The 18305-nt window shown below is 41.9% G+C and overlaps 1 protein-coding gene and 1 pseudogene across 1 annotated transcript; one reads left to right on the plus strand and one right to left on the minus strand.

The window, feature by feature from the left end:
* The first annotated feature begins 1009 nt into the window (after positions 1–1009).
* NMS (neuromedin S) lies at positions 1010–11533 on the plus strand. The gene is given in 9 exon segments (XM_037141094.2): positions 1010–1085; positions 3269–3324; positions 3628–3666; positions 7267–7290; positions 7380–7433; positions 8666–8740; positions 9759–9794; positions 10336–10377; positions 11495–11533. Coding segments are annotated over 9 exon segments (441 nt in total).
* Positions 11534–14709: 3176 nt separating this feature from the next.
* On the minus strand, positions 14710–15652 carry LOC119046157 (lipid droplet-regulating VLDL assembly factor AUP1-like; annotated as a pseudogene).
* Between the last annotated feature and the right edge of the window lie 2653 nt (positions 15653–18305).

Genomic DNA, 18305 nt, shown 5'->3' on the forward strand with positions numbered 1-18305 from the left:
TTGGCTGTGTTTTCTGTTGCTAATATTTTGTTGTCTCTAAACTTGGTTGTGTGAGAAAGCATGGTGTCTCCACTTATGCCTCCATCTTGGTGGAAGTCCAACCCCACATTCTTAAAGACATGTCCATCCTTGAGTTCAAATTCCTGATCTGCATCTTTGATGGCTTGGTGACCTTGGACAAGTTCCTCCATCTTTTCCAGCCACAATTTCCCCATTCATAAAATTAGGACAGTAATGCATTTCTTGCAGGAGTTTTTGGTGAGAATTAAGTGAAATAATATATGTGAGAAGTCTGAAAACAAATAAAAGCTTAGTAGATGGAGTATTATCATTAAACATTGTCATGTTTCCTTGAATACTGATTTAACTGAACATATTTAACTTGCCTGTGTAAATAAATCTGGAGAAACCTTAGGGTCTGATTTTCAACCATATATTTTTTAAAGAACCTTAATTGAACTTTTGAGTTTCTTGTAATGGTATATATCCCAGACTCCAACTTTTCTTCTCAGATGCACCAAAGAATACAAAACATCCTCTGTTAATGATGGAAAAGAAACAGCTTCTTTGGCAACATGACTTTATCATGCAAGAGTTCATAGATTTATGTCTAGTTCTTTGATTAAAAGAAGAGAAAAATCTTTTCTTGAGCCCAAAATGTTTCTCAAACCACTATAGAATAACAATTATGACTCTCCACTTTTTATTTTTATTGCTCAGGTGAAAAAGATGACTCTCTACAATGCTGACACCAGGAGGATATTATTTCACAAATAAGGGCCCAGCATGACATTTATGAGAAAGCCAGAGTCCTCCTGTGCGAAGCTCATTGGTGCTCAGCAAATGGACTCTGGGACATTGAAATAAAGGCACTTTTTTTTTTTTTACTGGGCTTATCAGACAATCAGATGTGCAGAGGGTGTCTCTACCTGTGGAACTTCAGGAAATTCTCAACTCTTGTTCCAGCAGCATACATCTGTGGCCAGCAAATAGCAACTAGATTTTAAGGATGAAACATCTTTTTCTCCACTACCCTTCCATCCTGGCCATCTATTGCTTCTGCCTGCTACAGAATCCCTCCTCAGGTAAGGTGACCCCTTCATTAGACTCCAGCTGGCATGAGATTTAAGACTGAAACACTCCTTGATCTTTCTGGAGGAAGGAAAACTTTATTCCTTCACCTACCCTCATTTTCACCCTTTCAATTACTGTTTTCCCATTTGTCCATGACCTTTAACAGAGGGTGGGTAGAGCTAGATGTCACAGCCTTTTACCAAAGGAGGCAACTTCCCCCCCCCACCCGACTGTATACTTATACTGCCCTGAGTATGTGCCGCTGAAACTGTGTGGAAATAGGATTTGGGGAAATCCCAACTTCATAACACATTTGTGTCCCAGAATTCTGAACAGAACTAGAGAGGGTAGAATTTCAACTAGTCCCCAAGATTGGAGGTTGAGGGCATTTGGAGAGGGGAGGGGTAGGAGTGCACACAGGAAAAAGGAATCTTTTCATAGCCTTTTGGTGGGCTCCCAGAACGTAGGAACCCTAAAAAACCAGGGGAGGCCCCACAGCTTCCAGGGCGGGGCACTGTCCGAGGTGCTGACAAGACGCTGGCATCGCTTCATTACAAAACCAGTGTGTTTGTAGAGAACCAGGGGTGAGGTTTGGACGGGGTCAGTAGTCAGAATCCGTTTCCCATCTTCAGGTAACACTCCAGGTGATGCAGAGAAGGATGTGGTGGCAAAACAGCTACAGTTGTAAACATGAACTATTTAGAATTTTGATTTAAGGCAGTACAAATCTTTGAAAATATATTTAAACAGAAAATATATTTCAAACAGTGTGGATTTTTGTTTAAAACTATGTCCTATAGTATAATCATAAACTCTAAGTATTTCAAGGAACTGTGAAAGTCATTTGATTAATCTCATGGAGAACAGGGATTGCCTTTATGATTTTCCTACTTGATAACTTTCAGTAACACCCAACTCACTACCAGCCTGAGACCGCCAGTAGCTGCCTCCTCTGGGCTCCAATAGAACCTTGCTTATATAACACTTTTGGAAATTTGTTACCTTTTATTTATTTGTTTATATATTTATATCCAGCACCCTATTTCTTCTATTTGACTTTATATTCCCTGAGGGTAGTGTCTCGATGGTTAACACATGGGTCTCTAGGGTCTCTAGTGTCTTTACTGTTAACACATAACCTTTCAATAAGTTCTTATAAAGCTGGTTTGAATTAACTTGCATTTTTTAATGGTGCCAGTCATCAAAGACTTCTTTACACTAAGCTGAAATCTGATCACATATAACTTCTAACCATTAACCCTAGTTATTTCCTTTGGGGTGTATATAGAATAAGACTAAAATCTTTTATGACAGTTCTCAAAATATTTGAAGGTAGTTAACATACCCTTCCTAATTTTTCTCTTTACCAACAAAAACTGTGTTCAGTTTCTTTTATACATCCTGTTACTTCAAGGAGGACTGTTACCTTTCAAGATTTGGACACTACTACTTGAATATAGCACAAGATTGCCTTAGTTTTTAGCTTTTTCTTAGCTCATAGAGAGATCTCTGGGAACAAAATATCAATTCAGATTTAAAAAAACAATATACTGCCCTTGAGCCATATATTCTCTCTTTCACATTCAAAAATCTCAGTTCAGAGTTCTACATTTATCGCATTTAATTTCATCTGGTTAGTTTTAACCCATTTAGTTGGTTCTTTCAATTGCAGTATTAGCTGTTCCTCCAAGAGTTGTATCAAAGCACATGAGATGAAGACTTCATTTAGGTCAGATGACAGTTGACCCACACAGGGTCCATCTGCATGCTGGTAGCAGCCTCCCACACCCTTCCCCCCAGAGTCTGGTGAAGCAGAGAGACAGGAATCCACATTTCTTAAATGTCCCAAGAGTGACTCTGATGCACATACTTGTTGACACTATTTCCTGATATTCCATCCTCATAAATTCCATCAAAATACAGATTAGATTGTTACCTGGGAATTTTTGCCCTTTTTTCCTGACTTGCTAACTCTTGTACTGTTAACTCCCAATAAATAAAAAATACTACTTTAAATGAATTTTGGCACAAATCTCAGATTTGCTAGTGGTAGGTACAGTCTGTTTTCTTTGTTAATCCTTTTTAACAACATTGTATTTATAGAATGTCTGTATGTTTTCCATGGTAAATATTTAAAACTTAATGCTATGACCTCTTTTCTCCTAATTGATATTTTTATGATTTCTCACAATAGGATATTCTCGACCTTTAGATGATTCTCCAGATGGCTTGGACATTGTGCAGCTGGAGGTACACTGATATTCAGTAATGTGAGGTTTTTAGTTAGTCTCGGTCTTGAAAATATCATGTGGATAATGTTCACTTAAAACTATTTCAAGAGCAGATTCTTGGCAGCAGCAGGACTTGCTGTTGTTGTTTTCATGGTCTCATTAACGATATCCTGACAGTTGGATTGAAATTCATTGTTACTGTGTGAGAAGATAATACAAGGTTCATAAATGGGACAAATTTAGAATTATATGTGTTGTGATAGAATGCTATTGATTAAGGAATTTATACTTAACTTTAATTCATTTTCCTCATTTATTTTAGCAACTGGCATATTGGGCAACTCTTTCTAGGCAACCTAAGGTAAAAAAACCTAATATACATATGATAATTCTTTTAGTTATGGCCGTACACATATATATCACAATTGGTATCTGTAATAAGGACACTATCTTGCTACCTACAGTAGAAATTGTGTGTGTGTTTGTGTAAGAATATAGCTTTAGGAAATAACAAGTGAATTTCTTAAATATTAATTACTGTAAGATATTAGTAGTTCATCTGTACTCTTACAATTATCATAATCACATATACATATCTAATTACATTAATTGACTATATTATGATATAGCCTAACATACATTACAAATTGATATATTATGATTTGGCAGTTCTTCAAAGCAATAAATTTTATGTAAAGGACTTAATAGTAACTATAGTAGCCATGGCAGAAATATTTCAGTGGATATAAAGTAAATGTTGATTCATTCTGAAGTAAGAGAGGGCCCTGGATGGTGTGGCTCAGTGGATTGAGTGCCGGCCTGTGAACCAAATGGTCAACTGGTTCCATTCCCAGTCAGGGCACCTGCCTGGGTTGTGGGCCAGGTCCCCAGTAGAGGGCACTCGAGAGGCAACCACACATTAATATGTCTCTTCCTCTCTTTCCCCCTCCCTTCCCCTCTGTCTAAAAGTAAATAAATACAGTCTTTAAAAAAGAGAGGGTAACACCAAGGTAGACTCCATGATTCTTAGCATAGACAATATGTTTTCACCTTGAACTGCATCTCCTCTTCCTCCTTCACCTCCCTGACTCACAATATACCATGCTTCAGCCACAATGAAGTTCTTACTATTCTCCACATGCACAGGGCCCTTATATCTTTCCAGTCTTACCCTTAGCCAAAACATGTCTTTGCTTCTTTTTCCAGCTGTGGTTAGCAGCCAAGACTCTACAGCCAAAGTACCTGGGTTTAAAATCTATATGTGCTAAACCTCCATAGATTTCTTAATCACTCTGTGTCTCAACTTTGCCATCTGTAATATGGAAATAATAGTCACAGCAAGGCTGAATCTAAATGGTTTTAATATTTGTGAAGTATTTTCAATGGTGTCTACAAGATCAAAGTGACAGCACTTAAGTGCTAGCTGTTATTGTTTCTTGATGCAACTAATTTCCATTCTTCAAGATTCAGACATCACTTTTTCTCTTAAACTTCATAAATATATCATGCCCATTTATCCTTATTTTCAATTTACCATTATGTGCATGTTTGAAGACAATTGTCATCTCTCATCTTTAAAACTGATCTTTTCAGCCCTGGCTGGTGTAGCTCAGTGGATTGAGCGTGGGCCTATGAACCAGACAATCGAGGTTCGATTCCCAGTCAGGGCACATACCGGGGTTGCAGGCCGGTTCCCTGCAGGCCAGTTCCCAGCAGGGGATGCATGAAAGGCAACCATACATTGATGTTTCTCTCCCTCTCTCCTTCCCTTCCCCTCTAAAGATAAATAAATAAAATCTTAAAAAAAAACCAAACAAACTGATCTTTTCAACCTTGGTACCCAGAGAAAGAATTCAGGATAAGAACTCAAAGTTCTCCATCTCCTTGCAACTTCCTTTCACACCGAAGGGGCTTCCTTATCCCTCACGTGAAAGCTGTGTGGACCCCATGCATAAGCAGAGGAAGTGGAAGTGTGGCTATCACATCTGCTGCCCTCAGTATTAAATTGGGTTGTGTGTCTCCCCAAGTGCAAGGGCCCACTTGGAATGGATTTCCTTCCCTCTCCTCCATTTTCCCATAGCTGATCCTGTTCATTGCTTCCAATTGCAAAAGAACAAGGCATCGCTTAATGAATAAAACTACCAATATTTTAAAGCTGTTAACAGGGAGATTGAGGCTCTTCTGCCTTGAGGTGTAACCTTTGGTGTGTCCCTTCTCCTGGGGCTTTGGTTTCCTCTACAATCCAATGTCTGAGTGATTTACCTGGGCTCTAAGTCCACTTCCGGTTCTGGTCTCCAGAAGAGTCCAGGTCTGTGTCTCCATGGAACTCTTATTACAAGGCCACTAGGAAAGTATTATGGTCTGCGACCTGAGAAATCTTTGTGTTTTGTGTTTCTGGTCACTACATGAAATCAGAAGAATTTTATATGGGAAAAGGGGCAACAGATTCTTGTAGACACGGCCCTGCTATTCATCCATTCAAAAAAGATATTTATTGAAAGCACGCCATTTGCCAGGTGCTGGGGGTATTCAGTGGTGATCAAAACAGACAAAAGTGCCTGTTCTTATGGGACTTACATTCTAGTTAGGGAAATAAATAAACAAGATGAAATGTACATTTAAAAATATTTTCTGTAAAAAGAAAAGATCAAAGCAGGGAAGGTGCATATAAAATGTTGAGTGGTGTTTAGCAACTGAAAAAACACCTTTATATCTTTTATTTATTTATTTTTGGTCTAAAAGGTAATGGTATAAAATTGAAAAACATGGTACAAAAAAACCACACAATTGTTTGTCCAGCAAATTTTCAGAACATACACACAGAGCAAACAGGTGCTGACAGAGATCAAAAGCTGTAAAAATACTAAATTTTAGAAGTGATAATTGTAAGTAAATAGAGTGAACCTCCACAGAACCTCTGCTATTCAGTGATGTCGGATAATAACACAGGCTGGGCAAAAGTAGGTTTACAATTGTATGTGAAACACAGAGTTATTCCTGTATTTTTACTAATCCTTGTATTATTTTCCATACAAACAACTGTAAGGCTACTTTTGCCCACCCCCGGTAGCATATCTGTGTCTATATGCATAGGTGTGCATGAATGTACAAAACAGAGAGAGAGACAGACAGGGGCTGCTGCAGAACCTTGCCACAAAATTTACAGGAAGATGTAATCATATTCATGGGAAGTATTATTAAAAACTTCATTTCTGTCTTAATTGGAATTGGAGCTGATCTAATGATGCTTAAATATAAATGAGACACGGATGTTCAATAGCCAGATCAACGTATTTAAAACAGCATTCACAGTAATCATCTCTAGCAATTTGATAAAATACAGACATGGAATCTCCTGTCATTTTGTGAGATCCCCTCTTCATAGCATCCTTGAGTAGAATATGCTGCCCAGACAGCCTTTCCCAGGCTGTCATTCGTGCAAACAAGGGTGGGGTGGTGCTCTAATGAGGACTGAGACATGAGAAACTGTGCTTCCTGCAGGGACAGTGAAGATTCATCTTGAAAGTTTTTAGGAAAAAAAAGTTTGGTCAGTTAGAACCAACCATTAAAAAAGTTGAATTCTAGGGCATTCCCAGCAGCAAATTAAAAATTGCAATAATTATTTTATTCCAAATCTTACTCAAACAGTTATTTGGGATTAGATTAGGATAGGACTTCTATACATCATAGAGTATGTTTTCCTCTAATGCTTGAAAGGGTAAAATGAGATTAAGTTTTAAAATAATAGTGTGTTTCTGGAAAATTTGTTCTCATAAGATCCTGCATCAACTTGATTTAGTCTTATTAATTTTGTGTAATGCATTTCTTTTTAGCTTGGCAATTTATATCATAATATTAAGGTAAATCCTATATAAGCTTATGGTGTAACTTATACTGAAATTCTGTCAGTTACTTGATGCAATAAAATTTCATGTAATTACCCTCACAATTCTCTTTCCAGGATAATCAAGGCATATACAAAAGGGTGAGTACTGCCCCGCCCAGTAGTCAGGGCATGGAACTTCCGCTTTATAGCAAATGACACCTAATACTAAAATTTTTTTTCTTATTCAGTTTTTATTCCACTACTCCATAACTCAATAACCAACATATGCAGTTAAAACTGGGGTCTGTATTGCACTGTAATCATCTTTCTCCTCTGGATGCCTTTTATCCCTTTGTAATCAGTGATCGATAGAAAGCAAAGGGCCTTCGACACTTTCTCTGTAGCTTCCTAGTGCCTTTTCCCAGGGCTGTAGAGATGATGCATCTCCCTTTCTCGAGTGGAGGTGGGAGGAGGCTGACAGATCTAAAAAGATAGAGAATAAATTATAGACAAGGAAAAATAAATAAGAAATAACTTTTTATTATGCACTTAAACAGAGGTACAAAGAAGAGCAAATGCGGAACTCTATTTATGTTGTTCCATATTACCCTCTGTTTTTTAAATTTTGAAAAGTGTTTTGTGAAGTGGAAAGTACCATCCCCCAATACTGATCCATAACCATTACGATGTGTGTGTTCTATTCCAAGAACAAACATCCACTCTAACTTTCTTAGTATAAATTTGAGTTACCCTCAGGTGCAGGTCGTGTAAGTGAATTTCTACGGGGAATGATTTCAGAATTACCAGGAAGAGCACAGAATAAAATTAATTCAGGGGCCCTGTCACAGCAACTGAAATCTCACCATTAGAAAGTCACTTATTTATATAATAAGGCTTTCCAAATCTTCAATAAGACCCGTAAAAAACAAATACCCAGCTAAGTATTTTTTTGTTTTTACCCTAAAAGGCAAAGATTCATCAGTAGTGCATAGGTGGGCGCTGCAAAGGAAGCACAGTGGAAGGGGAAAGATAAACATAGTCTGTGACACAAATTAACTTGGACCCTGAGCCAGACTCATGGAGGACTCGTAAAGACTAGATAAGACACAGGTGCATGTGTCTTATCTAAGTGCGAGCAGGTGGTCACAGGCAAGACATCCGGTAGCAGAGTTAGGGGTGCTGCCCTCCCACTTCTTCCCTTCGGAGAGCACACCTGGGAAGCCAGAAAGCATCTAAGTGGAGATGCTTCTTCAGGACGATTCACTGCAGACCAGAAGCACAGAAAACTTTGGGTCAATGCAGATAAAAGTCTGATTGGCCCTAAGGGGATATTTTAAGTGATGTGTTGGAATTGAAACCTGCTATCGAGGCAGGCGATTTTTTATTGAAAACATAAAATTTCAAGCTTAGGCTCAGAAATGATTTTACTCTGAAAATTAAACCCATTTGTAATAGCATGAGTGGAAATGGTACACATAACCCTGGGCTCTGGCTGCCAGCTACCTCTGACCCTCACAGCATCCCTCTCTTGCAGTTCCCTCCAGTGCACCCTTTAATGCGTCTGGCCGCCAAACTCACCAATGGACAGATGAAAAGATTTCTACAGCACGTATGAGCTTTTTTCTTCTGCCATATTTTTATGCCAGTAAAAGTACATTTAACCAGGGTAGATGCATGTCTAGCCTTGGAACTCGCATTCTCTCTTGGAAACTCCACCTGGGCGGGAGCTCTGGGCCTCTGACCTTGCCCACATTTCCTAACCTACTCTGCTAGCCTCATGTCCTCCACTGCAGCCCTTCCACTGGCCCCGCATGGGTCTGCCCTCTCTTTTTCTCAGCTCCCCGCCCACATTTTCTGTTCAGCTTTTGTGTTGTCTTCTCATTTTCCCTGCTCATTCCTCTTCCTCTTGACTTGAACATTTGCTGTGCTGATAGTCTCTGCTTCCCATTGCCCCACCGACTCTTTTTTCCAAACTTCAGAGCTTTGTTTTTCTAAGAAAAAAAAGTTTAAGTTGGGAAATTTCTGGTTTTAATAATAGCTGAACCTCAAAATCTTAATCAAGGTTTCGTTGTAAGGAAAAAAAAGAGAAAACTTCTTTTGAATACTGTACGTCCAAGTAGGGTACCCAGCTCATCCCAGAATGCCCAGGACTTTTCTGGTTCTAGCTCTGTAGACCCCAAGACACTGAGGAAACCACTCAGTTCCTGAGAAATATGTTGGTCACCTCAAGCTCATAGAGCAGTTTTTCTGATCTGCTATTGACCGACCAAGTTAGGTCTGCCTCCATTGTTATGCCAGATTCATACGCAAACACAAGCTGAAGAAGCTGAAATGGCTTATTTTGAACATGTGCCTAAACCAGGGTTTAATTTCGAGTTGAGGCTGTTGGGAAGAGCAAATGAATGTAACATTGTCCCGGACATATATGGTAACTCAGTCAAGAAAACATGCTTGCTTTCCCAACAGGACATTGAAATTGGCTACACAGCTGTTCCTGTGAACTGTTTTTTTTTTTTTGCACCTGACTTCTGGCTGTCTTAGAGTGGAACCCGGGAGGTGCAGGATAGAACACAGCAAGCTTCGGGGGTGTGGTTCCTGTTAAATTAACCTGTCTCTTTCCCTCACAGGGTTTGGGAGCTGCAGCACCTGACTTTACCAAGAAGGTATGTAAGCCCCGTGGAGAACACACTCCCCCACGAAAGATCTGTGAGAGGATGGGAAGTGCTTGGGGTGGGGCCACCTTGCAGCCTCTGTACACCACTTCTGGGAAGAACTGCTCTCACAATATGCCCCTGAAAATCTTCTGTGAGGATGAGAATTTTAATTTTGGGAGTCCCTAGGCTTGATCTGCAGCCAAAAGGAATCATGGGACAATCCTCTGGCTGTGAGTATTTCACCTCCTCTTGTAGCGGAGTCGTCTGGGGCCATCTGCTCCTGGTTGTACCAACTTGGGGAGGTACTGCAAATGGCACAGACCCTGTATACCAGTGCTTATCCAGGTTGACCGTGCATCATAAATACCTGGGGACCTTATTAAAATTGGAAGAGTCTGTAGGGGCCTGAGAATATGCATTTCTAACAAGTTCCTTGGTGGTGTTGATGCTTTGGGCTGGGGACCATGCTCTGAAAACCGCTGCCGTAGACATGTTTGAGAGACCTTGGGCACAACATGGTTGCATAATGGTTTGTGTTTTTATGTTGCAGGATCATGCTGCTACCTGGGGACGGCCATTTTTTCTTTTCAGGGTATAACGTTTCCTTTTCTCTGTTTTAACCCTGATTACCTCCTGCGGCTCCAGGTCTGGAGCTCCTGCCGAATGAGCACAGCCAGGGCCCCCAAGGTGAACTGGTGAACAACTGTGGGCACTCTCTCACCCTTTACTTAGGGGGTGATTCTCAATGTTTCCTCCTACAAAGTCAATGCTTGTAAAGGAAAGGGCTCATCTGTGAGGACACAGGCTGAGAGCACCAGGGCTCTGGAAGCACAGGGGTGGGAAGTGGGAGTTCTGGTGATGGACGACATGAGGGACAACCGAAACCTGAGTCTGTTGCTGAACATGGAGGTCTGAATACCTGGTTCCAAAATACACTGGCAAGATGGGTCTAGGCACCATCCTCTCCTCCTCCCCAGGGGACTTGGAGCCTCTTGCAAAGATTATCGAGTCAGAGAGTTATCTTTTAATTTTTGACCCACCAATCACTAGCTATGCTTTACCCCCTAGATACTCAGTGTTTGCATCAGAAAAATGTGCAAATCAGCCACACTTGTGCCCCTCAAAATGCATTCTGTGGGCTATTGGTGCTGAGAACTGCTATACAAAGATCAAATAGATTGGAAAACAATGCACCCAACGTTCTTGAAGGTTTACAACACACACCAGTGTGTTTGGCAGAAAACAACCTGTTTAACTTAATTCTGTGCTGTTTCCAAAACATTTTTGTTTATGGAAATTCTTCCCACCACCTCATGCCACCCATGTTACACCTTCTTAATTGACCTGACTACTAATAGTTGTTCTCTGGAAAGTACTTTATGAAACAAGGTGTCTCCACGATGCCTTCAGGGTGAGAGGTCCTGTGATGAATAGTTTGAGGACTGTCCTGCCACATAAACAGGGGTAAGGGGTGTAGTGGAGGAGTGGGGACAGGGTCTGAGCAGCAAGGGCCCTGGAGCTCTGTCGTACGGGACCTACAGGATAGGACGAGGCTAAGGCTCACCCGGTGAGCCCCAAGGAGGCTGCTATCATCTTGGTTAGGAGAACAAGGTGGTAGGGCCCATCAAGAAAGGATCTGAAATTGAGAAACACATTCTAGGCAGTTTTGTTTCAGCATCTCTAAGTTGCTTTTTTTTTTTTTTTTTCAGCCAAGGAATGGAAGAAACACTGAAGATAACACCCAGTAGAATAGGCTAAGGTCAGCTCATTGAAGCTTTTTTCCTCCAAGCAAATGTTATGAGCCTGACTGGGGGAAATGAGAAGCAGCCAGAGGGGCAACAGTTCAAAGAAAGGGGGTCCATGTGGAATCCTTGAGGACCTTCTGCCCCATTGACTTTCCTGTCCTCAGCACCACTGAGCGTCCGCTGGCTCTCTGCAAGTCAGTTGTCTCCAGCAGTAGCTGTGAGGAGCTGAAATCTCCATTTGGCTCAACTGATTCTCTGTGACTTCTCACCTGGCCCTTCTAATGAGGAAAATCTATCCTGGGATGCCTGGGTGTGGAGTGGAGGGGTAGCTCCCTATAGGGGGAACATTCCAGAGTATAGCCAGACTCTCCATTCAGTGATTCTCTGAGACCTGAGTTTCAGTCTGGGGAGATTCCTGGCCTTTGGGCCTGTGTAAGCAGACACCCCTGTATAAGGCCAGCTCTGGGCCTCCTCTGTCTTTCATGATGATGTGGTCCCAGGGACATGAGGCCACTGTCCTACAAAGGCATTGCAGCCTCCCTCCCAGGGCCTGACCCTCACCTTCTGGCAGTGGTCAGAACTCCCACAGGCCAAGGTTCCTGAGAAAGCTGTCCAGATGCCAGGAAAGAGAACCACCCAGGTGAAAAGGGGAAGGTGTTCCCTAAGGCCCCGACGTTAACTTGGGCCTAATGGTCTAATTAGATACAGCAAAAACAATCTTATAAGTACTGACCATGGGCATTCAGGACATGTCAAATAGAGGTAAAATTTTAACATGTTATATAATAACATGCCCTTGGGCCTCATCTTGATTCTGAGAATGATTTCATCTGAGCCGCATGTTTTCTTTTTCAGAGTTCGGTGGCGAAGAGAAACTGGAATCAGATGAGGCAATCCAGTAATTATTTTGAACAAATGTCAAGTTTCCTTCTGTGAATAATATTTAAAGATAATTTTATTATTCTATATTCACTAAAATACTCAAATACTCAGTTGTATAAAGAATAAAGTAGCACTGACACATTTTCATTTCTTATTGAAAGGTCTTGAGGGAGGGATCAGTATATTTTTATGGGATATGTGTATTTTAAAAGTACCTTTTTGCGCTATTATTTTAGCATGACACAACTATCTTGTTTTATTGAGAATTTAGTGTGCAAGCTTGGGGCAGATGGGCTGCCTGCAAATCCTGACTCCTCTATTTTGTAGTGAGGGGACCTTGGGCTGGTCACATCCCAACCCTGTGTGGCTCAGGCTCCTCCGCAGTAAATGGGGTTGGTAATAATAGCACCTCACACAGTTTTTCTGATGTTTGAAGAAATGGTCCGTGTATGGGCTTAGCATGGAGGTATAGTGAGCCCTCACTTATGTTGACACTTAATGTATCACTAATGATACCTGCCATGAACCTAAACTGCATGGAACAGTCTTTTTAAGCACTGAAGTGGGAGTGGGTGCTTTGATTAACCTTCACCATTTGGTAAAGCAATGTATTAAAGTAATGCTAGTTCCTACAACAGGTAAACCTCAGAATCTTGGTAGCTTAGCCAGTAGAATTTTCTTTCAAAATGAAGTAAAAATATTAATAAACTTTCTGGATACATGTTTTATTGTATCATTTAAGTAATTGATAACTACTTTACTTGTATATAGAAAGTATATTTGCCTAATGCAATAGTAAAATAAACATTTTTCTAACCTTTTTCCTCCCCAGAAGAGCTTTGATGAATAGATAGAAATACATCTTATTTGTTTAAAAGCTTTACTGAATTGTGTACAGCTCTACAGATATTTATTCAGCTGGGTCTTGAAACAGTAATACTTTATACTATTCAGCAATGAAATATTTATAGGAAAACTGATTTTTTTGAACACTTAAGACTTGGCCCAGTTAGTTCCTTAAGTATAAAGAAATGTGGTGTCGTTCTCTGAACACCCCATCATTCCCTTTTGCCTCATTATTTCTTACTTAGGCACCTATAGATTGGTAATAGTTTTTTATTTAGATTTTCTCCATTTATCTAAAAATATAATCTCCTCAAGGAGAGAGCAGACATAGAAAATTATGTATTATCACAATGACTAAGAAAAAAGCGTATAGAAAACAAAACTGTAACACATGCCACTGAATCAGTAGGAAGCAACCATAAACCTGAGGGAGGCTATTCATATGGTTTCATTTCAGAGGATTAAAGTGCATACTACCATATTTTCATAAGTACCTATAAAGAAACAATACTTTTATGAAACAACCACTTATAACTCTGATAAGATGAGTGGTGCATTATGCCTCCTCATTCTCCCATTCCCACAAAGAGGCCTTGTTTTATCAAAATAATGTAAACCCTAACCTCAACCTACATAAAGACTGGACAGTAGTCTTTCCAGGAAAATTTGTTATAAGGTTGGATGGTTCATTTTATAGATAAATTTAAATGGTTGACTGATATCAGATATGCAACAACAGCTATTCTGGGCTTAAGTTTTAGTGTTACTTTAACCTCTGCTTGAAATTTTACCAATAGCCTTATAAACTAACCTGCAATGCTGGTTTAATTAAAGTAATTCTGTTAATTGAGTACACTTATTTTCATAGGGACCGAGTCATGTTTTACTCTTATTCTTCATCACATATATCTCAAAAGTTTAACTGACTGAAAGCTTCATAACATTTTGACAAATGGGGTTGATGTAGAAGCTCTCAAAATGTAATTTAAGTTTTAGAGGTTATGTTTAGATTATTCAAATTTAATTTGGTGACCCAGTTAAAATATGTATACATTGTAAACTCCTAAAAACCAAAAATAAAACAAAACATGCTTGATAAAATGTTTAAAGGTTACACTACTATGCTAGGTAAACGTGAATGCTTATGTAAATGGAATTTTATTTTTATGATGTTTGTGTTCATGGAGGTGATTAATGCCACTACAAAAGCCCTAAGTTCTATGACCAGTGTAGAGGCCACATTTCTTTTTTTTTTTTTTGCTTAAATTGAAAGCCCTGAATTTAAAGTGATATTGAGGGCAGCTCCATCTCTCCCTTTCTACCATCCATCCATCCCACCCATTGTGAGCTGGGTGAGGATGGCCCCAGTTTCCATCCCGTGGCTCTGGCCGCCACCCTGTGCTCAGTCATCCTGTCCAGCTTGTCTCCCAACCTCTGTCTCTCCTGTGCATTCATTCATTCAGCACCTGCTTGGGCTCCTGTGAGCTTTCCTGTCCAGCCCAGAAAGACTTGGCAAATGTTAGGGCTGGGGGCTGAGGGTTCACTGGGCCAGAGCAGTGGAACTGGCTGACAGCAATGTCAGAGGGCTTGTGAAGTCATCATCATTAAACTCATCGCATGCCTGCCTACTTTGCAAGAGAGGCACTGTGCTGGGGTCTTGGGGACAGAGGCTGTGGTTGGGACTGTGCCCCATCAGTGATGTGTTGGGGTATGAAAGCTACGGCTCCCTCAGGTAGGTTGGCAAACGTCAAATCTGCACAGCCAGTCCACGCTGACTGGGGGTACAGTCTGGAGTGTCTTTGCCCCTCGTGTTCTGTGCTTTATTTGCGGGAGTGAGTCATGTCTGTGTCTGGCCCAATTCTCTGGCCACCAATGAACAGGATGGAGCAACTGGATGCACTGTGAAAGGGATGAATAGCAACCACAGCAGTTCTGAGACTCAGGAGTCACATGACACCCTTGCAGAGATGAGAGGGTCTCTGAACTTGAAGTGCAGGAAGCTGTACCACATTCAGGATAGAGAATGGCCAGGAAGATACTATAGCTGGTGAGCAGGTTGACTATGTTGTGGTTGGAAGGTGTCACGTGGTCGGAAAGGTGTCACATGAAGACACTGATAAGGTGATCCCGCAGTCCCGAGTCCTCCTGTGGCTCCAGCCCAGCACCACACACACGGTCTGCACTTCGGGCCTGCGAATTACACTGCCTGGCAGTGCACAGGTGACGCAGAAGACATGGATCCCAAGAAAGAGGGGCAAAACGAGGAGGCAGAACCCGAGGGCGTTTGGCTGTCACCAGGGAGTGGGTGCAAGTCTCAGAGCCACTCCTGCAGGGATCCAGGGAGCAGGGGCCTCTAGGTTGCTTCAGGGGTGTCAGCACCATTGCAGCCATCATCTTCACTATCCGCTGCAGGGGCTCCTAAAAGCCATATTTCATGAGAGCAAAATCATCCTGGCTTCCATTCAGCACAGTAGAACCTTATTCTGGCTCTCACAGAGTCCACTGCAAGTGTTCCCACTTGTTCAGTTCAGAATCAAAGTTCCTTCCTTCAGGTAGGCTCTGCCCAGGATGGGCTGCCAGGCCTCCAAGCCCACTCTAGACTTGGAGTGTATGGGGGAAGGTCAGATTCAGACAGGAGGGAGGATTTTGTGGGCCAGACCATTTTTTCCAGTGGAGCGCAGCCCTGTGACAGTGTCTGACTGGAAAGGAGGCTGGAACTGTGACCTAGCTGTGTGACCTGGAGGAGGGGGGTGCATATCTGGCGAGCGGCTAGTCATTCTCTGTTGTAGTAAAACTATTATGCCTAGGGCATAAGAAAACTGACACTCAAAGAAATTCAGTACTAGCCCAGGGTCTTTCACTAAACATCAGTCACCATTCAGATCTGGGTGCAACTGACCCCAGTCTCTGCGGCTCTTCACCAGCACAGGCTGTCTCCCAGGGACAGTCAGCCTTTGGCTGGGGTGGCAGTGGAATGGGAGGAGGGCACATGGTTGAGTTGTACATGCAAAGCTACAAGCCCGGCCACCCCAGCCCTGACTTGTTAGGTAGAGATGATCTGCCTAGTGCAAAAACAGGGAAGCAATAGTTCACCACCACCGAGTAATGCAGGGCAGTGCCTGATTTGGGGCTGAGGAGGCATCCGGATAAACTAGGGGGAGTTAAGCAGAGACTCTGTCCCTCCTCTGCTTGGGGCTCCGGGTTCTTTTCCAATTCACCATGTTTAGACACTCTGATTTTCTTAGTCTTTCTGAAGGTGTTTATCTTGTGTATCCCTGTGTACTTGAAAGAATGGATATGCCTGGACCAAACAAACCCCTTTGGAGAGCTGGAAAAATTCCGCTCTGGACAATTTCAATTTTTGTTCAATTCTCTGATCTCTTTGCTTACTCCTGGTACTTCAGCTTAATATTAAATCATCAGTTTGCCTCAAGAAATTGTCACAATCAATAAAAACCCTGAAGGAAAAGGCAATAGGACTTATTTTATTTCACATTCGGCCTCCCAGACCGTGGTGAAATGGAATGTACGGAATTGCTATAATAAGCAGAGCCTGGGAGGAGAGGTATTCATTGCGTGGCGGCTGGGCTGCTGGGGCTCTGCGGAGCTGGGTGGTAGGCCGCGTGGCTGCCGACTCAGAAGAAGAGGTGGCCAAGGGAAGAGCTACGGTTTATCACCATCCCTGGGGAAAACTCCACATGACCTCAAAGGGGTAAGGAAGAGTGAGGGGCATTTGTGGAAATGCCAAAGGAAAGCCACTGGAGAGTCATTTTATGCTTGAGTAGAACTTAAGCAATGGGAAGCATTGTAAAACTTACCTTTTTATCAAGTCCCTTCCCACTCAGCTAGAAAACAAAGAGATGTTTTGGTAATGGGACTTGTATTATTTAGAGTCCCAATGTGGGTGACCCAGATTGGTAGAGCACCTCTATTCTTTTAGCTGTTCAGAAGGACAGGACCCTGAAAAACATTGCCTCACTATACCCTGCATCATCAAAGCTGGGTTGCCACCAGTCTGTGCTCCAGCACAATGTTTTAAGTCCTGGGCCTGGAAATGGCAAATATCACTTCCCTCCTTTGGGGTGAAATCAGAAACAGGACCACATCCAGGAGGTGTAGTGCATACCTGGGTAGCGCTGCCTTACTACAGCCTTACTGCCTTAGATTTAGAAGAAGAGGAGAGAAGTTCTTGGTGGGCAACTAAGTGTCTAACACAGAACTCAACGCTGAGGAAGGGGAAGGGATTCTTTCAGCAAAGTACTAATGCTGTGATATGCTAGCGGGTACAGGGCACTGATAGTGCAAAAGCCGGCTCTACCTGCAGGATCCAATAGGCCTTTTTTCCCACTTCAGCCAAGTGGAAATTGATGAGCTTAATGGCTGTCCACTGAACCTGGTGGTCCAGGAGAAGAGGTGGGGTTCTGTGGGCCAAATTACCACAAAGAGGAGAAAGAGAGGGTCTAGAGAGGAGAGGTTTGTGGCTCAGTGACTGCAAAAAGGGTCAGATATGTGGAGCTGTCCTGTGACACTGAGTGAAGACCATGTCTATTGAAGAGATATTGGTTGAGAGAAGACAAGTTAAATGGTAGACTCTATCCCTGCACATTCCTGTGAATATTCTTTAAACGGATGAGAAGGCATGACTGGAATCTGAAGTGAAGAACTGCTTTGAAATTCTTCTGGATCTGGGGTGTGTAAGTGACTTGTTTAAGAATGAGCTGTCCCACCCTCTTCCACTGTAGTGTGGGTGCAGGGAGCGTCCTGTGGGGCTACAGTTCTCTAATCCAGCTGAGGGAAGGGATTCTCAGCAGGGCCCCTATTGACCCACACAAGGAAAATCTCCCTTGACATTAGACTCTAATAACCTGTGCTTTACCCTTGTACCACTTATTACTCTTGTAATTCCTGACTTAATGTCTGTCTTCTCTTCCAGATATTAAAACATCCTGAGGGCAGGAGGGCATAGACCTCAACTGTCTAAATCAATGCTATACGTTCTGTTCTTAAGACATGCTCAACATATAGTAGGTACTCAATAAAAGAATGG

Source organism: Artibeus jamaicensis, unplaced genomic scaffold (assembly GCF_021234435.1).
Source record: "Artibeus jamaicensis isolate MK-2021 breed Jamaican fruit bat unplaced genomic scaffold, CSHL_Jam_final contig_384, whole genome shotgun sequence".
NCBI lineage: Eukaryota > Metazoa > Chordata > Mammalia > Chiroptera > Phyllostomidae > Artibeus > Artibeus jamaicensis.